A 24,827-nucleotide genomic window follows, 5' to 3' on the forward strand; every position below is an offset into this window, starting at 1 on the left:
TCCAACGAATCCAGCGCCGGCATCGCCCGGGGACCAAGCGGGAACCGGGATCGGGCGGCGGGGCCGGGTCCGAGCTACCCCCGGGGTGTGCGGGGGGGGGCAGCCCCGGTACCGGGCGCCTCCTCAAGGTGCCCGCAGCGCACACACGCACCTCGCCGTGGGCACCTTGCGCTGTGCACACTCACTTGGGCACGTACGGAGCCCATGAGGGAGCTCGAGGGGTCCCCGTCCGGTCCCGAATGAGCCCCAAGCGGTGCTGTGGGGTCTGGGGAGGAAAGCAAAGGCCGTTTCCAGCTCCAGCCCCTTGTTCCCGATGTCCCTGGGGCTCCACTTGGATCCTTCGTGCAGTGGATGGGACTCGAGCCAGGGGGGGTACAGGATAGTTCTTAGGGGTGCAGAGCTGCCCTGAGCACCAAACCCCTTCAGGAGCAGGAAGGATCACAGCAGAGGCACCAAATCCTCATGGACGGAGCTCAGCTCTGCTCCATCCACGCCTCCCCTTCCCAGTGATACCATGGGAGATGCTTCTGGGATGCACCGCGGGCAGCAAATCCCATATTCACAGAATCCTAAGTCATGGAATGGTTTGGGTTGGGAAGGACCTTAAGATCTTCCAGTTCCAAACCCTGCCACAGGCAGGGACACCTTCCACTGGAGCAAGTGGAAGCATTGCATCCCATTTATCCCCAGCCTGCTCCTGGCACTGCCACTAACCTGCATCGTGTTGCTCTATGCCTCCAGCTCCCCCCCACCATAGCCCTTCATGCCTAGAAACAGAGAAGCACCGGTAACCAGAGCAATGATTGTCCTTTATTAGGCTGAACTCCCCATGGAGAACCCAGATTCTATGGATATCACTTCGGACCACCCAAATCCATCCCTGCTCTTCCTCGGGACAGAGCAGAGAGCATAAGTTAAGAGGACAAATGAACGTTCGTGGTGCCAGAGCATCTCCATGAGCGGCTCTGCTCACTTGGGCACAGGCCTCTCGCAGATGTAGTAGCACTGGTAGGTGCAGTAGACATCGTTCCACTCCCCCGACACCCAGAGGTGGGCACAGTCCTCATTGCTGCCGCTGTTATTGGGCTCTCCCTCCTTCCAAAATCTGGGCAGAGAGGGATCAGATTGAGCGCGGGCAGATAGCGGCCAAATCTGGCTGATTTCACATGGTTTAGGTGCTCATTTCTGCCTCTGCTGCTGTGTTAGAGCTCCCATCGTGAAGCAGGAGCCATAGGAACCCCATTGGGGTGCTGGGCATAGGCCCCCAGGGCAGCACTCACGTGAAGGTGGTTTTGTAGTCGGTCCCGTCCACCCATTCCCATTCCCCTTCCGAGTTCTCATCCGTGAGCCCGATCCAGAAACGCTCATTCCTTGTCCTGAACATGACAAAATTCTGCAGCGGGGAGAGGGATCAGGAGGGAAAAGCACCAGGAAAGGGCTCCTCGGGCTTGCACCCGGGAGAATTCCATGGGAGAATCCTATGGAAGGACTCAGAGAGGAGCTGGAGAGGTTCAGCTCTGCCCTTGGCAGTGGATTTACGGGATAAGCGGGTATCTACCCCGTGTACCGGATACACAGGATAGGTGCCGGGGCTGGGTCTGAGCATCCCCAGCACACCCAAGCGGAGCCCTGGATGCAGGCAGCGCAGGCTCTGCCTGCTCTCTGCTGGCTGCTGCGGGCGATGGCAGCACCAGCGCTGCCCAGCGAGGCCGGGGAACCAGGAGGGACACGGAAGGGGCAGGATCCCGGCAATTCCCGCTTGGAGCTGGGTCTTTACCTGCTTGGCGTAGCTGTTAATGACAGCGAGCTGCGAGTGCATCTCCTCGCACTGAGCCTTCGCCTTGTGCCAGCTCGTTCTGGTGAGCGAGAAGTAGTAACATTTCCCACCGAAGTATTCCCATTCCCTGGATCCGGGTCCGCAGGGAAACACTGGGGAAAAGAAGGATGGGGACGGGGAGGTCAGAGGGATGGGGGGGGGTTTCCCAGCAAACTGGGGCTGGCACAACAGCTCCAACCCGGAGCTTGCTGAAGGCTGGATCGGCACAAAGGTGGCCGCCAGCATCCCAAAAGGCTTCAGAGACCCAGGAAAACCGGTTCCTTATGGGATAAAGAAGTGTTTGTGGCTGGCAAAGCAGCAAAGGCAGAGGCGGACGATGCCCTGCAGCGCCTCAGGGAAGCGGTGCGCAGCAGGGACACTCTGGGGAGGATAAAGGAGGGAAAGCCCATGGGATGGGAGGGAAACCGGGACTTACAGAGGAAATCCCTGCCCGAAACGCTGTGGTTCTGCTCCGAGGGCAGCTCCTGGAGCTTCGAAGAAATGGCTGAAACTATTGGGAGAGAAGGATTGATGCTGGGTCAGGGCTTGGGTTGTGGCCAAGCAAGCACCTCACCCCCTCACAGCTAAAGATGTGCTTCACCCTCCATAGAGTCCCAGGTTGGAAAGCATCTCAATGGATCGAATTGGGATGAAGGGACCTTAAAGCTCATCCAGTTCTAACCCTCTGCCATGGGAAGTGACACCTTCCAGTACAGCAATGATATCCAATGTGGCCTTAAGCCCTATCCAAGCCCTTCCAGCAGCCTATAGGGCTTGTAGCTTGGATGAGCCATAGACATTGCCATGGACATCAATGGTCAGTGCATGGGACAGTGCGGGAGCTCCTCTGGTCGCTTCATCCTGTGGGATTAGGAGCTTTAGGAAGCACCCCCTTAGACCTTATGTATCCCTGGGTTCTATGTGCCCAGTCCATCAGTTCCAAGGTGTTCCAGTACCTCTCGAGAGCGACACAGCGAAGAGGGTGAAGATGAGGAGGAAGGAGAGGGCCAGCAGCAAATAGACGGTGACAAAGGACTTCAACTTCCGCCTGAAGAAGTTTCTGTCTTTAAAACAAAAGCAGCGGGATGGCAAAATATCCCCTTGGGATCAGTGGGATTGGTCCTCGGGTCCATTTAGAGAAGGGTTAATAAATAACCTGCAGTGGTCAATGATTTGCTACAGAAGCCAAAGTGATGATCTTAAGCCATGGATTTGGGGCTGGGATGTGGTTTGAAACCCTCCTGGTGCTTCCTAACCCCCTTTCCAGCAGGGAAATTGCTCCCCAAGTGACCATCCGTGGTCTGGAATCTCTTTGCTGGCTGGAGCTGGCATCTGATGCCCACATTGGAGGGGTTGAATGCAGGAAATGGGCTCCCCGATTCCAGGTTTGGGAGCTCCATTTGGGAAAGCTGCAGGAAAAGCTGCGTTTCCTCGGGGTCCAGGACACTGAACCCTCTCAGGTGTTGCTGGTTGGGCACCACCAAGAGCCCTTCATGTGTGTGATGTCCCTCACCTGCAGCAATGTCCCTTTCCCTCCTCTTCCATCTGGGCCTCAGAAGGGGGTGGGTCCTCATCCCAATCAATCCCACAAGGTGCCCAAGAGGAGGAGGAAAGAGGGCTTAGACCTTCCCCTCCCTCAGAAGCCATGGTGGTGGTGGAAGCCCACGTTTCCCTATTGCTCCTGCCCTCTTCCTCCTCGAGGCTGAAGCTTACCTGTGAAAACCTTCAGGTCCTCATGAAGATGCTCCTCCTCCATCCTGGGTAAGCTCTTGGTGGGGAGGGGGATGAAGCTTTAGGATGGAGGAAGCAGAAGCTTCTCAATCAGGGTCTCTGCAATGGAGAACCTGAAGCACCTCCTGGATGCTGAGGCCCAGGGTTATAATTTAACCAGGCTCTGGCCCATTGGTTTGTCCTCTCCAAAGAGCAGCTTGGATTGTGGCCACTTCCAATGGAAGCAATGGGGACATGGGGGCGGCTTTGTTGGAGCAGGGTCACTCTGCTCATGGATAACCCAGGTTTAGGGGCTCTCTAAGGTTTCTTTCTATGTTGGTGGCCCTGGTGGGATGCTGGGGGGGGGTTTCATGGCCTGGATTCACTGAGGCTCTCTGCAAGTCTTTCCATAGACTCATAGGATGGGTGGGAAGGGATCCCAAAGCTCATCCAGCTCCAGCCCCTGGCACCTGCCCCTAGAGCAGGGTGCTCCAAGCCCCATCCAACCTGGCCTCGAACAGGGATGGTTCATCCCAACCTTCTCCCTTCAACCCATCCCAGTGTCCCACCACCCTCATGGGGAAGAACTTCCCAAGATCCCCTCTCCATCTCCCCTCTGGCAAGTTAAAGCCATTCCCCCTTGTCCTGTCCCTCCATCCCTTATCCTTCATTCCTTACATTTGCTCCCAGTCAGCCTGTATTTCCAGCTCCCCTCCCGCTTCCCAACCTGAAAAGGCCACTTTGTGCCTTGGAAACTGGGAATTGCTGGGCCGTGCCGTTGTGTTCAGCGATTCTGGGCTTGGAGATAATGGAAAACTGGCGAGCTGGGATTGCTGGATATTAAATCACAGCGTCGGGAGCATCCCACTGCAACCATTGAGGGAACGCTTCGGCTCGAGCTGTGCCTTGACTTTGCTTTATACTGGGATTCATTCTCCCTTTGCTGTTTTACCTCCTCTCCCTGAGCCCGGAGCACTGGAAACGCTGCTCCGAGTTTTAATAACAGGAATTACTCCAGTGGGAATTTCCAGGCCTGGGATAAACAGGGAATGGTTGTTACTAAGCCAACAGCCTTGGGATGCTTTCCAAAGCAGAGCTGGGGCATGCTCCCGTTGTTTGCTTGCCCCAGAGCTCCAGAGGTTGGGAATAGGAGCAGGAAAGAAGCCAGGGCACAAAGACCTGCAGCTCGCAAGGGGCAGGGTGAGGGTTTCATCACGGGGGGGGTCACTGCCATCGGGGCTGTGTGGAACCCAATGGCTCCTTGCTGAAGCTGCAGCTGAGTGGGGGCCTGGGGGGGGGGGGGAAACCAGCCCAGGACACATCAATCAGAAGCAGTTTGATTTAATAAATACAAGAAATCATCTAAACCCATCCTTGGTCGACCGGATAACCTTGGAATGGGGATGACAGAGCATTCTATGGCAGCTGACACCACAGGGAGGAGGATGTGGACAATAAGAGGTGATGGGGAAACGTGGCTGCTGGTGATGCCTAAGAGCACGTGGAGTCCCTGCATTGGGTGAACAGGACCTCAGGACCACGTATCCAGGGAGCCCCAATGGGTAAAAGCTTCCCAAGGAGTAACCTGAAGACTGGAATTCAAAGGGAAGCCCAAGCAAGGACACTCTGGGTTGGGAACTGCTCCTGCCCGGGCTTCTCCAAGCAGAAACGTGTGGCTGAGGTATTCACCTTGGAGTGTGCATGGGGGGTGCTTGAGCAGTTGGAGCTGCATATTAACTGGAAGTTTGGGATCTGGGCTGCCGGATCCCTTTTATTCCAGTGGCTCCTCCAGTGCTGCGCTCCTTAAGCTGCTGCCTGATGCTCAGTGGGGAGGGAAGAGGAGCAGGGAGAACCCCAGCTCGTCTCTGGTCACCTCCTCAGCGGGGTTCCCAAGAGATGGCTGCTCCCTGGCTTCCCTATTCCCCTGCTCCATAGAAAACAGAACCCAACTTCCCAACAAACCCCTTTATGTGATGCACTCGCCCTTGTGTGGCCACTCCGTCCCCAAAGCAGGCTTGGCAGCTGCTTTCCCCAAAGAGCAGCGCTTGAGGCACAGCAGCAAAGCTGCTGCTTCAGGCTGGGGGTTGAGGGGAATGTGAGCAGCTGCAATGGGACAAATTCAGCCGGATTTTATCCATGACTTCCGTTCCTAAGCAAGCACCAACTACTCGGAGGTCCCTGAGCTGGGGCAGCGCTTGGCACAACGCAATCACAGCCCCGGCAGACACCTTCTCCCCCAGCTCAAGGCAAAGCATCTCCAGACGCTGCAGGCTCTTTAGAGAGCCCAATCCTGCGCCGGTCACGGGGCAAGCAACGATCTCCAGCACCCGCAGTCCTTTCATGTGGCGTCCAATGGAGCCCACGGTGGCATCGCCGGCGCCGCAGCCCCGCAGCTCCAAGCGCTGCAGCCCCTCCAGGTACGGAGCCGCTCGCTGCAGCCCGGGCTCCGTCAGGCGATAGGTGCCCCGCAGGCTCAGCGTCTTCAGGCGGTGCTGGGAGCACGCAGCCAGCAAGTGCCGGTCGGAGAAGGCTGGGACGTGGTGGACAAGGAGGTGCCGCAGAGCCCTTGGTGCGGCCCCAGGGTGGAACCAGGCAGCGGGGATCTCGCAGCGCCTCAGCTCCAGCGCCGCGAGGGAAGCGGGGATGCTCTCGTAGGGGACGCGGCGCAGGTCGGTCTCTGCCAGGCCCAGGCACTGGAGCTGGGGGCAGCGCTTCCCCAGGGCCGCCAGCAGCGCCGGGGACAGGAGCTGATGCCGGGAGGCGGAGAGGAGCGAGCCCCGGGCCCGCAGCGTGCACAGCCCCGCATGGAGGTGCCGGCGCAGCAGCTGCCACAGGGCCCCGGAGCTGAGCTGGAAGGGGGGGAATGGGGCAGGGGCTGGTCCCAGAGGGTGGGGAATGGGGGGCTCCTGCCTGCAGTGGGGTGATCCCCCCCATCTCAGCCCCTGCCTGCAATGGGGTGATTCCCCCATCAGCCCCTGCCTGCAGTGCGGTGATCCCCCTTTAATTCCCTGCCCGCAGTGGGATGATTCCCGCCCATCTCAGCCCCTGCCTGCAATGGGATGATCCCCCCATCAGCCCCTGCCTGCAATGGGATGATCCCCCCATCAGCCCCTGCCTGCAATGGGATGATCCCCCCATCAGCCCCTGCCTGCAATGGGATGATCCCCCCCTCAATCCCCTGCCTGCAGTGGGGTGATCCCCCCTCAATCCCCTGCCTGCAATGGGGTGATCCCCCCTCAATCCCCTGCCTGCAGTGGGATGATCCCCCCTCAATCCCCTGCCTGCAGTGGGGTGATCCCCCCCATCTCAGCCTCTGCCTGCAATGGGATGATTCCCCCCCTCGATCCCCTGCCCGCACTGGGGTGATCGCCCCAATCTTAGCCCCTGCCCGCACTGGGGTGCTCCCATACCCGGCGCTGGCTCAGATCCACGTGTCTCCAGACCGTCCGGTCCAACGCGAGCCGCCGCCACCGCCGGCAGACCCTGCGGGGAAGCGATCAGCGCCGGGCCCGGAGAGCAGCCGGTGCCGGTTCCGGTGAGGGGGGGGTCCTACCCGGCCGCCCTGAGCCGGTCCCACGGCGGCAGCAGCGCCAGAACCCGCAGCAACACCGAATCGGGCAGCACCGAGACCTCCACTCCCGCCGCCGCCATCTTGGCCGGTCCCCAACACTTCCTCTTCCGGCTTGGCCCCCGCTAACTTCCGGTTCCGGCGCTGTGGCGGAGCTCGGTCGGTACCGGAGCGCTGCGGGCCCTCCCTGTTTAACCCCTTTCCGCGTTACCCCACGGTGTCCTCCCCGTTAACCCGGCCTCATCCTCCAGGCAACCATGATCGAAGTCGTCTGCAACGACCGCTTGGGCAAGAAAGTGCGGGTGAAATGCAAGTATCCACCGAGAACCGGGAGCGGGTGGGTTGGGGGTGTGTGTGCTTTTTCCGGTTCCTTCCCCCCCTTTTCCGGGTTCCTTCCCCCCCTTTTCCCGGTTCCTTCCTCCCCTCTTTTCCCCCCTCTTTTCCCGGTTCCTTCCCCCCTTTTCCTTAACGGCGCCGTTAGCACCGAGGACTCGATCCGCGACCTGAAGAAACTGATCGCGGCGCAGACCGGCACCCGCTGGGATAAGATTGTGCTCAAGAAGTGGTGAGTGGCGCCGGGCTGGAAGCAGTCGAACCCCGCTTCCCCCCGGGGGCTCTCCCCTTGCCCATGCCGGGGCGGTGGAGGCGGTACTGGCCGCTCTCCCCCCCGCCCAGCCCCGCTTTCCGTCCCCTCAGGTACACCATCTTCAAGGATCACGTCACGCTGGGCGACTGTATCCTCCTGCGGGCGGTGTTTTACCGTATTAACGGGTGTATGGGGGGGTTCACTGTATCCTTTCCCATCTCTTCTCCTTAACTCCATGCTCCAGATGAGATCCATGATGGCATGAACCTGGAGCTCTACTACCAGTAGCGGCTGCTGTTCCCTCCCCGTTCCTTGCCGGTGTTCTCTCCTCCGTGGGACCCCCCCCCCCAAACGCCGTTCCCCCTCCCCAGGCCATGTTGAGGCTCTGAACCTGCTGTAGCTGCCCTGGAGCGTTTAAGTGGTTTCTAATAAATGTGTTTCTCGGGTCTCTGGTTGTTGCGGGGCTCCGGGGGGCCACCGGGAGCCGCTGAACCGGGAAGGAGCGGTTTTTTACTGCTTCGCTTCGTTCTCTGACATCTTTTGCCCACTCGCGGCCACCGTCCCCTCCAGTGTCCAGGCTCAACGCAGCCTCCCGCCCTGCAGCCAATGAGTGCCAGACGGACAGGCTCTTCCACCAATGGCAGCGCGGGAAGCTTGGGCGCTACCTTCCCTTTGGCCAATGGGAGCAGGGAACGGGCCAGTTGTCCCGCCCCCCCTCTTTTCCCCGCACCGCTGGGGCCGGGCCGGGTGCGGGAGGCGCAGCCGAGGGAAGATGGCGGAGGAGGAGAAGCTGCCCGCGGGCTGGGAGAAGCGCATGAGCCGCAGCTCCGGTACGGCCAGCGGCGGGGCTCCGGAGCGGGGGGCAGCGGCGGCCCGGCCTGGGCCTCACCGGGAGGGCGCGGTGCGGCTGGGCCCGGCCTGGGCCTCACCGGGGGGGCGCGGTGCGGGTGGGCCCGGCCTGGGCCTCACCGGGGGGGCGCGGTGCGGGTGGGCCCGGCCTGGGCCTCACCGGGGGGGCGCGGTGCGGGTGGGCCCGGCCTGGGCCTCACCGGGGGGGCGCGGTGCGGGTGGGCCCGGCCTGGGCCTCACCGGGGGAGCGCGGTGCGGGTGGGCCCGGCCTAGGCCTCGCCGTCGTGTGAGGGGCTCCGGGGCCGCGATGCCGTGCGGAGGATGCGTGGGGCCGGGCCGGGGTTGCTCCGCAACCGGTGGAGCCGGAAGAAGGCGCTTTCTGAAGGCCGGGCGGAGGCTTTGCTGCCGGTGGGGCTGCGGAGGATCGGGACGGCGCCTTTGTGGCGAGAGCTTCGTGGTTCCAGAGCGGTTCTCGGGTGGGTTTGGTGTTGCTGAACGGGAGCTGGTGGTTAAAGAGCTCCCCTTTGGTTGGGAGCATCCCGGATGCAGGATGTGGCCGTGTGGGATCAACTGGAGGCTGTTGCTTGGGATTGCAAGCGGGAATTGGGGCCCTTTGAGCTTTCTGCTTGGATCTGATCCGCTCCTGCTTCAATGGGAGAGCTTTGGGGGTGAATGATGCAATAGAAGCAAGGGCTGGAGGGAGACAAAGCCCTACCCCAGGTCAGGAAGGAGGCATTGCCCTTCCCAGCAGTGGCACGGTGTTGCCTGGGGGTGTTGCCGGTTCCTGCCCGTGTCGGGGGGGGGTTTGTCAGTGATTGGAAAGGCTGGAACCTGCTTCTGCACCAAAGCCTATGGTGAGCGATGGGAACGCTGCGTGGGGAATGGCAGAGGTGTGAAGTCTTGTGCCTGCCTCGTGCGGTTGAGCTCATGGAGGGGATGTGGCCAAGCACCCCCAGGATCCACCCTGCTGGGCCCTCGAGGCCTAAAGAGCTGCTTGGGAGGGCTGAGTGTGGGGCCAGAAGCTGCTTCTGGGGGCTGAGGATGTTGATTGTAGGGGGTAGAAGCTGGTTAGTGAAGGCAAGAAAGCCGATTGCGGGGCCAGAAGCTGGTTCTGGGGGCGGAGCAAGCTGCTTCTGGGGGTTAGAAGCTGATTGTTGGGGCCAGAAGCTGCTTGTGGCGCTCAGAAGCTGCGGGCGGAGCCTGTCCCCTGAGCGCAGCCCCTCTCTGTGTCCCCAGGCCGCGTCTATTACTTCAACCACATCACCAACGCCAGCCAGTGGGAGCGGCCCAGCGGCAGCGGCAGGAACGGCCCCGGCGAGCCCAGCAAGGTGCGGTGCTCCCACCTCCTGGTGAAACACAACCAGTCCCGGAGACCCTCGTCCTGGCGGCAGGACAAGATCACGAGGACCAAAGATGAGGCCCTGGTGCTTATCAATGGCAAGTAAAGCGCAGAGGAGGGCGAGCGTCTCCTGCTCTTGGAGGGGGAAGCAGGCGTTGGCAGGCTAGAATTGCCCCCTCAGGTGAAGGGCTCAGGGTGTTGGGGAAGTGCTTTAAGCCAAGGGAGGGGAGCAACTCCTTTGCTGGGCGATGCGATGGCTTAAAGGCAGGTGCCAGCCCATGTGTCTTCCCCTTTGTGGTGCTTTTCGTGTGTGGGTGATGTTATGTCCCAGGTTTGCTTGTATTTTTTTTGGTGTTGTAAACGTGTATTTTTCCATTTTGAAAAATAAACTGATTTCAAGCGAAACCCAAATGTTCTTTAAACATTTCTTCTTTTGGTTTCATGTCACTTGACTCCTTGGGAGCAGCTTAGAGTCCTTTAAGTGCCATTGAAGCTCTGCTTGAAAGCAAGATGCTCGTAGGAAGCCATCAGCTTTGCCCAAAGCCAGATGCTCGCAGGAAGCCATCAGCTTTGCCCAAAGCAAGATGCTCATAGGAAGCCATCAGCCTTGCCCAAAGCTGTGTAAATGACCCAATTTGCTTGGGTTTTCCCCCAGTATTCTGGCTTAGGAGCTGGTTTAAGGTGCCTTTTGCAGTAGGCGCTGTTCATTTGTGCAGGTGGATTGTTGCCTCGTGATTTGATGTTGTGTTTCCTCACCGGTGAGGTTTGGATCTTAAGGAAGTGAATTCCAAGCCCAGCTTTTCCTAGTGGCTTTTCCCTTTTAGGATGAGGGATTTGGGACTGAATTAACCCTCACCTTAAACCCCCCCAGGTGATGAGCTGATGAAGCTGAAACTGTGCTTGCTAATGGGTGGCTTTGTCTTTCCTGGCAGCAAGGTAGGGGCATGCAGATACATCCCACAGGCTGGGCTTGGCTTATCTCTTATGGCTTCAGCAGCAATGGGAGAAGATAAGGAGGATGTTGTGGCTCTTGCCTTGGTCCTAAGCACTACTAAATGCAAGGACTTGCTTAGGTGAAGGCTTTGGGAGGGCAAGTTCTGTGCTGAATAATCCGAGGTGGTGACCAGTAGGTGGTATCCACTCCCCGCCTTTGGAAAGGGAAGGGAAATTCCCTGCCACAGATGGGAGTTTGGTGCTTAGGGAATTGCTTCCTTCAGGTGAGGGTGGCTCAGAAAGCGTGAGCAGAGGTGGCAAAGCCTCATGTGAAGATCTGGGCCAAAGGAAAGAGAAAAGCATTGAAATCTTGAAGCAGAGCTGCCAATTCTGTCTCTCCTCTCTCTGTTTTCCTCTTGTTTTCCCTATAATGGGAATACCAGTGTCAAATCTCCCCAACCCCTAACCACCTATCCATTGTTTCTTGCATGAGTGTTGTTGAAGTACTGAACTAAGTGGCATTTCTTGCTGGTGGAGTGGATTCCGAGCATCCTGCTCCTTCCCAACCTGCTTTTCCACACCGAGCCAGCCAGGCTTTTAGTTCCTGGTAATGTAGGTCAATGCTGTTTCTACTCTTAGCCCTCCTTTGCACTTCAGTTGGAATTAATCTTCCCTGAGCACGGGTTGGTGGTGGGGTGCAAGGTTCCAGGTTAACTCTTGGCTCTGCCTTTGCTGTGGCATTTACTCCATGGAGGATGCTGCGACTCCACCGCCGCTGTTAAAGCCATCCAGCTGCTTCTGGAGCCATCCATAATCCATGTGTATGTGGTCCTCCTCCTGATGGAGCCCTCTTTTAGGGAAAAGAGGCCTTTTTCTTAGGGAAAAGGCTCATGAATCCCACTTCCCAGAGCCACAGTTCAGGGATCTTGTTCGGATTGGAACAACTCCTTCAGCTTTACAGAAGCTTTTGGCTTTATCCATGGAGTTGCCAGGCAGCTTTTGCTCTCAGGCTGCTCCCTGGCAGCACAGGGAAGTAAATGAAGAAGGAAATGCTATTTCAGTTGAGTGCTGAAACCCTCTTTACCCCTTGGATCCTGCTGCTGGGACAGGGGCGGGCAGGTTGGGATGCAAATGTGAACCCTCTGCTCCTTCGTTTGGATGCTTCCTTCCTTTTGCATAGGCATCATCTCTTAGAACTGTGATTCCTGACACTTCTGGGTGCAATGTGGGACAGGTACTTGCAGCTACAGGCAATTAAATACATATTTATGGGGGGTACAAACATGTACTTTTAGGAGAAGCTCTGTTTTGTCAGCAACTGTTTGGCCTCAAGCTGCTTCAGTTCATAGGAGGAACCCAGGCTCGTTTTCCTGCTGGGAACATTAGGTCAGCTCCTAAACCAAAGGATGAAATTCCAGAGCAAGACCCAGTCAATCTGCTCTTCACATTGCCTTACAGCCTGTCCTGCTGGGAAACCAACCCTTGCTGTCCTGAGCACCTTGTTGGATTCCAAAGGCTTGGACAAATGGCACCGGATTGAAACTGGTGACTGAAGTAGGGAGGGAAAGGGGGGCTGTAAAAGACTAAGAGGATGACTTAAAGTCCCTTTGGTTTGGCTTTGCTGGCATTAAACTGCCATAAAGGGATTGAGTCAGAAATGGCCAGCCTGCTTCTTCAGCTGCTGCTGGATGTGTTGGCAACCTCCGTCCTCTCCTTAAGGAATATTTTCCTGCCTACCCCCAGCTCTCACGGGTACTTCTTTGGGTGTCTAAAAGACTCTAGCATTCAAACGAGCTGGCAAAGACTCATTTCTTCATCCTTTTGCCTTCCTTTTTGTGAGAGCATCCCTCCCAAATCGTAAAGCCTGCCTCTGGAATTACATCCGAGACCCTTTTCCAGGTAGGGATCTTGCACTGCTTGCAGCTAAGATAAAATTGGGTTGAGAATAGCTAATTTAAGGGGTGTTTTACAGGTTGATCTAGCAACGTGCAGGTTCTTTATACATGCAGACCACTGGGCTTACAGGGGAGTGAGCTGCAGTAGGCACTTGGGTTGTCAGAACCAGGAGATTCAATAGCTTGGAGAGGGGGAATGCTGCTTCGCTCTGGCTTTTGCTGTTGCAGAGCATCAGTTGCTTCTCTTTGAAGGTGGAAGGTCTCAGATACAACCCCGTGAGGCTTTGCTGGTTCTTCCTAAAGCAGGGAAAGAGGGAAACAGGGATCTAAACCTGAGCTCTCTGGTGAGAGGTTGAGCTGGAAGCTGGAGCACAGCAGCACTTGAGGGCATGTGTGGCTGGATCCCTTTGGGAGATGCTCCCTGGCTTAAAGTCCATGGATGAATGATGCCCCATCCCTGGCAGTGTTCAAGGCCAGGTTGGATGGGGCTTGGAGCAAGCTGCTCCAGTGGAAGGTGTCCCTGTTGGAATTGGATGAGCTGTAAAGTCCCTTCCAACTCACCCCATTCCAGGATTCTGTGTCCTCATGCAGGAATATTTCTTGCAGCTCATACTCACTGGCATTTGGGGGGGGGGGGGGGGGGATGGCTGCATTTGAGCCATTTTAAGGTTTAGATTTAGGCTTTGGATTGGGGCTTATGCTCCTTTTCCTGAAGGAGCTGGTGGAGTGCATGAAGCTGCGCGGGATTCAACGTGGATTCGGTCCTCCATGGTTGGGGGTAAGGGATGGAGCAGTGGCCCTTGTGCTTTGCTCGTCTCCAATGCAATTCCTGTCATGAGGAGCTCCACGAGCACGTTATCAGGCTGTTGGCTGGAAAATGGGATGCACCCCCAAGGTTTCCTTGTTCCCAGCTAGCCCAGGGGTGGCTCCAATGGGCCAGAGGCAGAGCAGGGAGGCAGAGCTCTGACTACAGATAGTTCTTAACTGGCCTTTGAAAGAGCTGTCTTGACAAACAATTCCCTCCTTGGGGATTCTTTGTGCTCGGTCTTCTATGGAGGTGAACCCTGAGATCCAAAGCTCATCTCTTCCCCAGCCCCATCATAAATTCAGGCTAGCAGCAGGCAGGACCAACTGCTTGCTGTAATGGAATCTGGGATAGAAATGAGCCATGGTGCAAAGAGGGGAATGTGCTTGGAAACCAAACCAGAGGCGAGTGCTTTTGGGGTGGTGGGAGTGTTTCATCCTGGCTCTGCCTTCATTTAGGAGGTCGGAAAGCTTTGCTCCATGGAGGGACACGATGCTCTGGGCCCTTCTTGCTGTGGGATGGAGAGTGTCAGGGGAGGTTGAGGGTAGGTTTTCTCCTGCCCCTCACCGAATGATTCCCTGTCTTCCCAGGCTACATCCAGAAGATAAAGTCAGGAGAAGAGGATTTTGAATCTCTTGCTTCCCAGTTCAGCGACTGCAGCTCGGCGAAAGCAGGAGGAGACCTGGGGGTCTTTGGGAGAGGTAGGTGGAAGCTGGCATGTCCCTGCCCCGGCGGGATTACAGCCTTGATGCCGATCTGCTTGGCAGGGGGTGGGTTGAATACAAGTGGGATTTGTATGCTAAGGCAGCCTGCTGAGCAGGAAATGGAGTTGGATGCCTGGAAGTTAAGCCAATTAGGAATGCAACTGGAGGATTATCCTAGGCAGGGAGGCGATGTTGTGCAAGCGCCCGTCACCAAATCGGCTTTTCCCTCTGGAAAAGGCTTTTCCAGCTGCACTCAATGGAGAGCCGCAGCCTAATGAGCCATGGAGAAGGAAGCAGGGGCTAAGTCTCGCTAAGGGCGTGCCAGGGAAATGCTTTGGCATCCTCCTCTTCAATGAGAGAGCTCTTAATAAAGTGGGCGAGTGAGAACAATTCCTATGGAGCAGTGCAGGGAGGGAGCAAGAAGCCGAACCTTGGGGCTGCTTGCCCAGTAGTGGGATTTGCCAGGGTGGGAGGAATCAGCTTTGGGATGGGGAAGTGCAACAGTGCCTCTCGCTTGCTTTCTGCATTTGCACTAGGAGGAAAGTAAAGCCCTGCTACAGCATTCAAAGAACAACCCCAAATCTGTTTATAGCCAGGGTGTCCATGCATATTTCATGAGAAGAGGGCGAGGGAAGGCTCTTGCCAAGGAGAGAATGTGACAGAAGTCATAGGGACTTGCAGCAATCCCAGAGGAAGAGCCACATCCCTGGAAGTGTTCAAGGTTGGACGGGGCTTGGAGCAAGCTGGGCTAGTGGAAGGTGTCCCTGTCCATGGCAGGGGGTTGGAACTGGAGGAGCTTTCAGGTGCCTTCAACCCAAACCATTTTAGGATTGCACAGGACTGGATTTTGGGTGGGTTTTCCCCACCAGAACACTCTTTTTCATCACTGTTCCCTTCAGGGTGCAATCCTGCAGCGGTTGCTTCCTCAACCAGATCCCTTCACACCGGAGTCACCGGTGCTGTGTTATGGCTCTGTATGGAATGAGGCACTAAGCCCAGGGTGCTGTGTCTGCAGGGTTGGGGTCAGTGGCACCTCAGCTCTTTGTGTTCTTTAGAGATGGACCCAAAGAGGGTTTTCGTGGTGCTTCTTTAATGCCTGCACCAAAATGTGATGTTCCAAGGGCCGCGTTCCACTAGATGGCATTGGAACCATGTGTGGTGGCCGAAGCCTGGCACTGGCATTCCATCCCCCTCCCTGCATCCTGATTTCTTGACTCAACTGGGCTGCAAATGTAATTGGTTAGAACGTGGAGCACTGGTTACTGCAGAGGTGAAGTTATTAAACCATTTCCATTTGTCTCCTTGAAGCCCTTCCTATAAGTCATGGTCCAGCTCGAGGAGGAGCGCTGCAGTGGAGCAGGGAGGCTCCTGCCTCAGCTGAAGTCAAGATTACAGGTCCTAGTGGAAAAGAACCCCAAGATGCAGGTGACAGTGAATGATGCTGGCTTTGTAACTGCAGCCTGGCAGCCAGGCAAGCTGCTTGCCTCTCCTAAACACTGAAATGGGAGAAGAGAAATGCTGAGGAGCCTCGTGCATCAAGTCAGTTTGGTAATGAACCACTACGGAAGGGGGAGAATAGCTGAAAGGGAGGAATAGAGCATCCTCTCTCTGCCTTGCTAGAGAAAGGGGATATGGCTTGATGGAGGAACTGAAGTAAAACATCCATTCTGGAGGTGCTGCTGAGGTAGATGTGAGGGGGACTTGGAAGGGGTTGGGAAGCTTTGGTTCCCAAAGGGGCTACAGGAAACCTGGAGAGAGGCTTTGGACAAGGGCCTGTAGGGACAGGACAAGGGGGAATGGCTTTAACCTGCCAGAGGGGAGACTGAGATGAGCTCTTAGGCAGAAGCTCTTCTCTATGATGGTGGTGGGACACTGGGATGGGTTGAATGGTGTTCAAGGATGGGGCTTGGAGCAAGCTGCTGTAGTGGAAGGTGCCCATGCCCATAGCAGGGGTTTGGAACGGGATGAGCTTGAGGGTCCCTTCCAACCTAAAGCATTCCAGGCTTTTGGGATTCTCCCCACGCGGTATCTGAGCATCTCTGCCTTTCCTGAGCCTGGATTCCTGAGCCTGCTGCAACTCAGTGACTTGGGAGACGGGAGCCTTAAAGCCAGTTCTTATCTAGGTCAGGCTGGTGTCTGCGTGTGCCTTGTGAATTACTGAGTGCAGCCGGTAACGCACACCAGAGCCTTTCCCCCCACCAGTACCTGGAGGGCACAGGAGGCTGGAACCTCCTTCTTGTGCCAGTGAGCCTGCAGAACAGCTCCTCCTCGGCCTCTTGGCTCTGCAGCCCTGAGCATCCTCCTCCGCTGCAGCGCTGTCTGTAGAGCCTGATGTGTTTGAACCAGGGACAATCCGCGTCCAGGCACGTGCGAAGGAGTTGGTTTGAAGCCTCTTTGGGGAGCAGCTGAAAACAAACACCCTCCGCGTGTTATTAAGCGGTGACTTTGTTGTTTGCCTGGGAGCCGGCTCCATTTGAGGCTTGCTCAGAAGCATCTCCCCCCCCCCTCACTTCCTTGCTGGGCTTCCCTGAGCTTTGTGGTGTCTGCTCCCCGCAGGTCAGATGCAGAAGCCTTTTGAAGATGCCTCCTTTGCGCTGAGGGCCGGGGAGATGAGCGGCCCCGTGTTCACAGAGTCAGGGATCCACATCATCCTGCGCACGGAGTGAAGTGCCTTGTGCCGGGAGGCAGGCGAAGAGGGTGAGGGGGACGAAAAGGAAAGGCACCCGAATCCCACCAAGAACACCACCGCCTCCAGCCCCGCGCTCTCCCAAAGGAACTTCATCTCCGGTTTAACAAATAAAAAGCTCATTTCATATCTCGGTATCGTCTGTGGCACCGGACACGGTGGGTTTTCCCCTGCATGGTTAGCCAAGGGTGAGAACACCAGCAGAATCAGACAGCAGCATCTTTCCTAAGCAGAATGTTAAAGCCAGCGTTCCCGGCGTGCCACAGCTGCTTGAGTTACCCTGACGTGGCTCCTAAGCCGAGGAGGTGTCAGTGCTAAAGGTTCCACCTCGGTGCTGCCCACATCTGCGCTGAGTGTTCCTTGCACTGATGCTGGCGAGGCCGACTCCTGCCCTGCGGTGCTACGACGGAAGGAGCTCCCCAACCAACCCTCTGCACGTTCGGTCCAGCTCCTTTGAGCCACGAGGATGGGGATTTGCTGGGCAGCCCCGCTCGCTTGGGTTGGTAGAACTGATTGCCTAAAGCCATCTGTAAATTGAGTGTCAGATCTGCCCCCTTAGCATGGGGACAGCCGTCCCCCGGTGCTGCAGCCGCCGTGATGCTCCCTGTGTCCCATTGCGCTGTGGCACCGGTTCTTCTCCCCCCTCCTGCCATTGCTTTGACTCTCAACACTTGAAGCTGCCTTTAGGTTCTGGTGACAAACGCGAGGCTCCAGGCCAGTAGCTGCCACTGCAGGAGGCTCTGTAGCCAGCCCGAGCTGAGTAGCGGTACCTAGGATGCTGCGCGCTTCCCCTTCCAGCCTCGAGTCACTCCGGTGTGTGTAGACCCGACGGGGCCGTGGTGTAGGGCGGCTGTGGTGTGGATTTGCTGTTGTAGCTAGGAGGCTGTTCTCTTTCTCCCTCGAGCTCCTCTTCATCCACGTGTGGTTTGAACACTGTTAAGTCGTTGTTTTCCACTTCCATTGCATCTCGCTTCTGGTTAGCGCAAGAAATGTGGAGACATGGAATGAAATCAAATCCCAGCTTCGGTCCAGTGCAAACCAGCTGTGTATAGTTCCAGTTCTCTTCAGCAGCAAATAAAGCCCTCTCCAATTAACCATGTGAAGAGCTCTCGTATTGATTATTTCTTCCCCTTCGCCTGCAGAGGTCTTGCTGCTTCTATTAGAGCAAACCAGAACCTCTGCAGTGTGCGCTCACTTTGCTCACGCTGTCTGGGGTTGGGGGGGGTTTAATCCTACAGCAGGGATGTGGCTCCCAGGAAAGCTTTCATGTTCTTTATTCCCTCCTGTTGTTGGGTTCTGTTTGCATCCAGCGCTGGGGGAACAGCACCAGAGGGACGTGGAGCTGCTGGAGCGAGGCCATGGAGGTGCTGCGAGGGCTGGAGCATCCCTCCACAGTTCCAGTGCCTAAAGGGGCTGCAGGAAACCTGGAGAGGGGCTTTGGATGAGGGATGCAGGGACAGGCAAAGGAGAACAGCTTTAACCTGCCAGAGGGGAGATGGAGATGGGATCTTAGGCTCTTCCCTGTGAGGGTGTTGGGACACTGGGATGGGTTGAAGGGAGACGCTGTGGCTGCCCCTCTGTCACCTCTGATGTATGGCATCTGTGATGCCAAAACCTCACTTGGTGTTTCGTCGTGGCCTGGGGCCAGCTCCCTTCCCTGTGCTCTGGGGCATCACGGAGCAGCACAGCTCCGTCTCACCCCGTTCCTGCAGGAAGCCCTGGCTCCGGACTCCAAGCACGTGTCAAGCCTTGGACTCCATCACTGGGGCAGTGACACTGATGCTGACTGCATCTGACCGAATCCTCTCTGAAGCCTTCACTTCTCCAGAAGGATCATGGAAGGGATTGCTCCTGGTTCCTCTCTAGAGCCTAAGGAAGAGGCTGTCGCAGCCCTGGGGATCGGGAGCTGGTCCTGGACCAAATGGAGAAGCAGGAGTTGTGTGGTTGAAGTACAGCCTCAGGGTCTCCATGGACCAAAGCAATGGGACCAGATCAGGACCCCTGGGTCCCATCCATGCCTCGGGAGCAGTGTGGGCTCTCTTTCCCTTCACTCCCAATCCCTTGCCCGTGGCTGTGCTTTGGGGGTCTCCGCTGGGAATGCCGCTTTTAGCGGAGGGTGCCTCCATCTCATCACTGTTACTGCATCCCTTACTCCTTCAGCTCCTTCTCCCCATCCACATCCCATTTGCACATCCCTGTCTTGGCCCCCGTGGAAGCCTGCTCCGCCTCTCCTGATGTCACTTCAATTCCATGAGCCTCCCTGCGAAGTTTCCCAGTTAATCCCTCATTTCCCACTGGCTGCTCCCTCTCTTTTGGCACCAAAACCTTGTATTGCTTACCCTGAGAGTGCAGAAGGGACGGGGGGGGGGGGAGCCGCAGCCTGGATGTCCTGCTTGGACTCGGGCTGAGGCACTTTCCAATGGGATCAACCCCTCCATCCATGCTTTGAGATGAGCAGGAACACGCTGCCTGTTGTTAATACCCCACGGAGGAGCGATGTCCTCACCAAGATGCTCGTGCTTGTCTCTCGGAGGATGCTCTTGCGCCTCTAGATGTAGCTCTTGAGCTGTGGTACCCAGCGGAGCCGCCGCATCTCCCAGCCCCCCCCCATGCTCCCTGCAGGGCCATTTTGTGCCTCTGCCTCTCTCGCAGCGTGGCATCTGCCCAGGGACCGTCCTTCGCCTCCAATCCTTGTGCAAACACAGCCTTAATCTGATCATCAACTGCTTCCCATTTGATGAGATTCCCCCCTCTCCTGGTGTTTCGTTCCCGGTCTGGGCAAGCGAGCTGCTGGCAGCTTCCAAGGACGAGGCTGGAGCATTTAGCTCGGCTCTAATGAGCTTTCCTGCTAATTATATTGAGGCATTCCCGGCTTAAAGAAGAGGCAGCATTCCCTGCCTTGCGCTGGCTGGAAAGGGGCTGGGCTGCTGCAGCCTTGCAGTGCGGGGCTGAGATTTGCCTGGAGGCTTTGAGGATGCTCTGTGAGAGCTCCTTCCTTCTGTTTCCCACTTTCCTCCCAGATTCCCCACTTTCCCCCCAAATTTCCCATTCCCCCCCCAGTTTCCCACTCTTCTCCCTAATTTTTCTTTCCCGCCCCCAAATTTCCCCCTTTTCTCCCCAAATTCCCCGCCTCCAAGTTCCCATTTCCCTGGGATGCTGCGTGCCTCCTGCTGCTCTATAATGGACAGGGGAGCATCATTTATTCATGTTCACCAGCACCAGCTCCTATTTATTGCCACGAAAGGGCTCAAGGAACATTGAAAGGTGACAAAGGCTCCGTCGCCCTTTGCTTCAGCTCCTTGTGCCCTCCATTGCTGCTCCTGCCTTTCCCTCTTCATCTGGAAATGCCTGGCTCGTGGCTTAGCGTGGAGTCATGGAATGGGTTGGGTTGGAAAGGACCTTAAAGCTCATCCAGTTCCAATCCCCTCTCATGGGCAGGGATACCTTCCACTAGAGCAGGTTGCTCCAAGCCCCTTCCTTGAATGCTGCCAGGGATGGAGCATCCAAACCATCTCCATTCATCCCAGTGTCCCACCACCCTCATAGGGAAGAACTTCCTTATCTCCTCCAACCTAAACCTCCCCTGTTTCAGTTTAAACCCATCACTCCCTGTCCTATCGCTCCAGTCCCTGAGGAACCCACATGGTGCCTATGGAGCAGATCCAGGCTGCTGGTGCCAGAGGGAAGGAATCGGGTACTGGAGTTCAATCCTCTTCTTCCAGCAAGCGGATGCGGGGCACAGACACCAGCTGGGCTCTGCTGGTCCCTGTCCCTGATGGGACCTGCTCCAAATTCCCTGCTGGAAAAGAGCCAGCCGTGACAGGCAAAGCATCAGCAGGGATCAGCCCTTGGATGCAGGACTTGGCCTGGAGGTACCCAGCCAAGGAGCTGCTCTTCCCCTCTGCAGCATAGGGATGAGATGGGGAAGTCGTAAATGAGTCCAGCTTCCAGCACATTTTTCCAGGTGAGATGTTGGCTTCTTTTTCCCTTTGTGATGGTTAATCCCCATTTGCTCTGCTCATTCCAGATGATGGGAGCTGCGGAACGTCCGGAGTCGGAGCCCAGCCCCTTATCACTGTGCCAAGGGTTTCAGCTGGCCCATTCAGCCGTCAGACAGACAGTTCCAAATCCATTGGGAAAACACATGAGGAAGGATCTTCATGGGTTTTTTAGTGGGAGGGAGGTTGGGGATGTCTCCAGCCTGGTGTGAAATCATGGGATCATGTCATAGGGTTGCGTCGGAAGGGCCCCTTACCCCCCTTAACAAGCAGGGCTTGAGTAAAGGGGTGGATGTGGAGCGGCTTTCCCAAGGCTGGAAGAGGGGCCAGAAGGACACTGTTCCCACCCAGCACAGCCTGGCAGGGCGCTGCCTTCACCTGCACCATCCGGCTCCGGTCCTAGCCCTCCTTGATGCTCAGCTGCATCCCAGGGCTCCGGGGTTTCCATGGCAACTCCCCGAGCATCCCTGCGGCTGCTGCCGCTGCTGTGGAGAGCTGAGGGGACCTGCAGGGACCTGTGTGGCATTGCCTGCTCTGTGTGCACTTGGGGGGGCTCAGCAGCTTTGGGGGGGGTGTATGTATATATATACACACATACACACATCTATTTATTATATAGGATCCTGGAATGGTTTGGGTCGAAAGGGACCTTAAAACCCATCCAGTTCCAACCCCAGGACTAGCACTGCCAGGGATAAATGTAATTCCATTTATTCCATGTCCATATGAATGTATTCTGTGCAGCTCCAGGAAGGAGAACAAGGGAATTTGCTTGCACCACTTGGGCATCAGGAGGATGGGATGCTCAAGGGGATCCATGCCTTAGAGCAGCTCCAGTGCCTAAAGGGGCTGTAAGAGACCTGGAGAGGGGCTTTGGACAAGGGATGGAGGGACAGGACAATGAGAATGGCTTCAACCTGCCAGAGGGGAGATGGAGATGGGATCTGAGGCTGAAGTTCTTCTCTGTGAGGGTGCTGGGACACTGGGATGGGTTGAATAGAAGAGGTTTGGATGCCGCATCCCCGACAGTGTTCAAGGCCAGGTTGGAGCAAGCTGCTGTAGTGGAAGGTGCAGGGGTTGGAGCTGGATGAGCTTTGGGATCCCTTCCTCCCAACCCATTCCATGCCCGTGGGTGATTCTCACCCCATGGTTCCCATTGGGATGCTCGATCCATCCCTGCTTCCCACCGGCTGGAGGGGACAGGCAGGAAGGAGCTGCCTGCACTTGCGTGGGTGACTCTGCCTGCTGCAAGGACTTGAGCCATCACCTGGCTCCACAGCAGCACCGAGCCCTCTCCTGCTCAATGGCTCTCCAAGGCAGCTGATGACCATTATCCCGATCCATAGCAGCCGGTGCTGCATTCCCGAGTGCAGCCGCAATTAATCAGAGTCTATTTATGGCAGGCTATTCATCAGGAGGGAAGAAATCATCCCCATTGTAATGGGAGGCTTTAATGTCCACGCACTGAGAAGCAAAACCCGTCAAACTGCTTCCAGGCTGCGCCAGCATCTCGCTGCCGTGGAGCCGGGAATACATTTCCATACTAATGACCTGAGGGGCTTTCATTGCTTCCAGGGAATGCGCTGCTCATGCAGAATGAGCCGCTGGCTCCACCAGGATGAGCTCCTGGATGAGCAGAGCACGATGGGGATGGGGTTTTGCCTTAATGTGAATTGAATGATGCCCAGCAGTGCCAAAGGCCCGGTTTCAACCTGGGTCCTTGGTCTGGTCCATGATGTGCTTGCCTTGACCACCGTGAACGTGTGGATGGGATGGAAACATCCTGAGCTTCCTGAGAGTTGGATTTGGGACGTGGATTCAGGGCTCCATGACGAGGGTGTTCGGACTGGATGACCCTCAAGGTCTCTTCCAACCCATTCCATCCTCCTATGAAGAGTAACCTTGCTTATGAGGCTTCTGCTTCCTCGCATCTCCTCTTGGCCCTCTTTAAGCTCAGGTTCATCCAATGGGTTGGGTTGGAAGGGACCTTTAGGGATCCTCTGGCCCAAGCCCCAATGCAATGAGCAGGAGCATCACTCAGACCACAATGCTCTTGGAGATACCCAGGTTTGAGAGGCAGGGGTGGAGAGAAGAGGGGCTTTGGGAAGAGGAGGAAGCACCAGGTTCGTGATCCCAAGTTTGGGAATCATGGCCCATTCCTCCTTACCCAGCACCTCCCCATGGTTGGTTGGTGGAGAATCCCCTTCCCTCCCTGCTTTGACTGGATGAAGGGGGTCAGAATCCTTTGTGCTTATTCATTATGCCAAGCTACTTGGAATTCCCAGGGGATTTCCAATGGTCCCATCCCAATCTCTCCTCTTTCAGCTTCCTGAAGCTCCTTGTTCCCAGCCCACTTCCAGCTGCTCTCTGCTGGGTTTGCTCTGTGTCCCCATCCCGATGGCTCCGGCTTTGGTACCCTCTGCATCCCCCTTAACCTCCCCATTCCACTGCCTGGGATTCCAGATGGGAAGAGCAAGTTTTTAGCTGCTTTTCCTGGGTTTCTTTGGCTCCCAACAGCAGGAATGGGATCAGCAGCAGCGTTAATGGAGCCATTTGGAGCCCTCCTGTGCCGGGGCTTTGTTCCTCACCTCCCAGCAGTGAAATAACCCCAAAAGATGCCTTCCCCCCACCCCAAATCCCACCTCAACCCATTAATCCTTAATAACCCACAGGGAAACGACAACCCCGGATTCCTGGAAGGTCTCAATCCATAACTCCATGGATGGATGCTCTTGGCCACCGCCAACGGAGCTTGGCGCAAGGCACCGCGATGCTTCCCCTGGGTCTGGGCCACCTTTATCCTCCCTGGATGCTGCTGGGAGCCATGGGGGTCCTGCTGGCTCCGGGCTTGGCTCATCCCAGCCTTTCCCATCGGGATACTGAAGCTGTGATTTAAATGCATCCTGCGCTGGGGGTTTATTCCCATCCTCTCTTTGGATCTGGCTCTCACCTCAGCCTGCTGAGAGGCAGGAGCTGCAAAGCTGCTGCTAATTGCCTGCTAGGGAAGGTGAGTCATTCCCAAGCTGTTCCCTGCTGGCTGACCCAGGAACCAGCACCAGCCCAAACACAATCCTGCTTCCCCAATGCTGCCGGGGGGGAAGGCATCACAGGTTGGAGTCCTGGGGATGCGTGGGGATTGCTCCAGGACCCTCATGGGGTGAAGCCAAAGCGTGATGCTCACCTGGGGGGATGCGGAGATGCCAAACCAGGCTCCTCATACTCCCCTTACCCACCCCTTTGGTACCCAAACGCAGCCTGGAGCCCTCAAAGAAAGGGGGGGGACACACTGCAGCATCCTTGTGCGGGGGGGGACGGGGGGGACACGACACACGCACCCGTCTCATCGAAGCCCATCAAAGCCCCAATTCCAGCTCATTTTAGGGCTTGTTTATGAGCCTTGGAAGGGGAAACGTGCCTGAAATCCCTGCCCACGGTGACGCTGCACTTCACAGGGAAGCCTTCGGTGCCGAAGAGGCGTTTTGCAGCATCAGAGGCAGGAAGCGCCTGGGTCTGACTCAGCCTGAGCTCAGCTCCGCATCCATACCCGCTCCTTGGGGTGATGGATGGGGGGGGAGGAGGGACCAAACCCCCCCTTTCTGCACACAGGAGGGAGATGGGGACCTGCTCTTTCCACACACACACCCCCCCCCCGCTTTTGCAATGGGGGGAGCAAAGCCCTTTCCCTGCTTTGCTCCCACATCCTGGTCCCCCCCCACTTGAGGCTGGTTTCAACCCAAGGCACCAGCTGAGGTCTCTTTATTCCCCATCTCAGACCGCACGCAGCTTCAACCCACCCCAGGGAGCTCCCCATGCCCAGTCCCATGAGGGGATGCACTCAGGAGGAGCCTGAGCTCCAAAAGCCCTGTTTGAGGAATCCCTGTGGATGCAAGGAAACCGACCCCATCTTCTGCCATGCTGGGAGCATCATCTTGTAGCTA

The 24,827-nt window shown here is 56.8% G+C and overlaps 4 protein-coding genes across 5 annotated transcripts; 2 read left to right on the forward strand and 2 right to left on the reverse strand.

Moving 5' to 3' along the window:
- Positions 1-74: 74 nt before the first annotated feature.
- Positions 75-3,643, reverse strand: LOC308231089 (hepatic lectin-like; the record flags this gene model as incomplete). Its single annotated transcript, XM_080636199.1, has 7 exons — positions 3,530-3,643; positions 2,773-2,880; positions 1,778-2,097; positions 1,281-1,393; positions 974-1,105; positions 715-767; positions 75-265 (listed from the first exon to the last, which is right to left on the reverse strand). The coding sequence occupies exons 1-7, from the start codon at positions 3,570-3,572 to the stop codon at positions 75-77; spliced, it is 960 nt and encodes a 319-aa protein (XP_080492325.1). The 5' UTR covers positions 3,573-3,643.
- Positions 3,644-4,851: 1,208 nt separating this feature from the next.
- FBXL12 (F-box and leucine rich repeat protein 12) lies at positions 4,852-7,332 on the reverse strand. The gene is made up of 3 exons (XM_080636124.1): positions 7,080-7,332; positions 6,937-7,009; positions 4,852-6,375 (listed from the first exon to the last, which is right to left on the reverse strand). Exons 1-3 carry the CDS (start codon positions 7,175-7,177, stop codon positions 5,599-5,601), a joined length of 948 nt encoding a protein of 315 aa, XP_080492250.1. The 5' UTR covers positions 7,178-7,332; the 3' UTR covers positions 4,852-5,598.
- On the forward strand, positions 7,213-8,128 carry UBL5 (ubiquitin like 5). The gene is made up of 5 exons (XM_080636127.1): positions 7,213-7,253; positions 7,346-7,407; positions 7,576-7,659; positions 7,791-7,828; positions 7,925-8,128. The coding sequence occupies exons 2-5, from the start codon at positions 7,352-7,354 to the stop codon at positions 7,966-7,968; spliced, it is 222 nt and encodes a 73-aa protein (XP_080492253.1). The 5' UTR covers positions 7,213-7,253; positions 7,346-7,351; the 3' UTR covers positions 7,969-8,128.
- Positions 8,129-8,334: 206 nt separating this feature from the next.
- PIN1 (peptidylprolyl cis/trans isomerase, NIMA-interacting 1) lies at positions 8,335-17,020 on the forward strand. 2 transcript variants are annotated; one of them, XM_080636125.1, is made up of 4 exons: positions 8,335-8,510; positions 9,766-9,966; positions 14,092-14,202; positions 16,762-17,020. In XM_080636125.1, exons 1-4 carry the CDS (start codon positions 8,360-8,362, stop codon positions 16,869-16,871), a joined length of 573 nt encoding a protein of 190 aa, XP_080492251.1. In that variant the 5' UTR covers positions 8,335-8,359; the 3' UTR covers positions 16,872-17,020. The 2 variants fall into 2 exon arrangements, with proteins under 2 accessions (XP_080492251.1, XP_080492252.1); XM_080636126.1 differs by lacking the exon at positions 8,335-8,510 and adding an exon at positions 8,728-9,005.
- Positions 17,021-24,827: the final 7,807 nt, after the last annotated feature.

This window comes from Psittacula echo, assembly GCF_963264785.1.
Source record: "Psittacula echo genome assembly, chromosome: 30".
Taxonomy (NCBI): domain Eukaryota; kingdom Metazoa; phylum Chordata; class Aves; order Psittaciformes; family Psittacidae; genus Psittacula; species Psittacula echo.

What these genes read in the sequence shown, in the direction of transcription:
- UBL5 (XM_080636127.1), top strand. Translation starts at nt 7,352, where the DNA reads ATGATCGAAGTCGTCTGCAACGACCGCTTGGGCAAGAAAGTGCGGGTG. An exon ending in AAGATTGTGCTCAAGAAGTG is followed by an intron (nt 7,660 to 7,790) that starts GTGAGTGGCGCC and finishes CCGTCCCCTCAG; the next exon opens with GTACACCATCTTCAAGGATC. An exon ending in TCACGTCACGCTGGGCGACT is followed by an intron (nt 7,829 to 7,924) that starts GTATCCTCCTGC and finishes TCCATGCTCCAG; the next exon opens with ATGAGATCCATGATGGCATG.
- FBXL12 (XM_080636124.1), bottom strand. Translation starts at nt 7,177, where the DNA reads ATGGCGGCGGCGGGAGTGGAGGTCTCGGTGCTGCCCGATTCGGTGTTG. An exon ending in GACCGGCTCAGGGCGGCCGG is followed by an intron (nt 7,010 to 7,079) that starts GTAGGACCCCCC and finishes GCTTCCCCGCAG; the next exon opens with GGTCTGCCGGCGGTGGCGGC. An exon ending in TGGATCTGAGCCAGCGCCGG is followed by an intron (nt 6,376 to 6,936) that starts GTATGGGAGCAC and finishes CCCCCCTTCCAG; the next exon opens with CTCAGCTCCGGGGCCCTGTG.
- PIN1 (XM_080636126.1), top strand. Translation starts at nt 8,837, where the DNA reads ATGCCGTGCGGAGGATGCGTGGGGCCGGGCCGGGGTTGCTCCGCAACC. An exon ending in GGTTCCAGAGCGGTTCTCGG is followed by an intron (nt 9,006 to 9,765) that starts GTGGGTTTGGTG and finishes CTGTGTCCCCAG; the next exon opens with GCCGCGTCTATTACTTCAAC. An exon ending in CCTGGGGGTCTTTGGGAGAG is followed by an intron (nt 14,203 to 16,761) that starts GTAGGTGGAAGC and finishes TGCTCCCCGCAG; the next exon opens with GTCAGATGCAGAAGCCTTTT.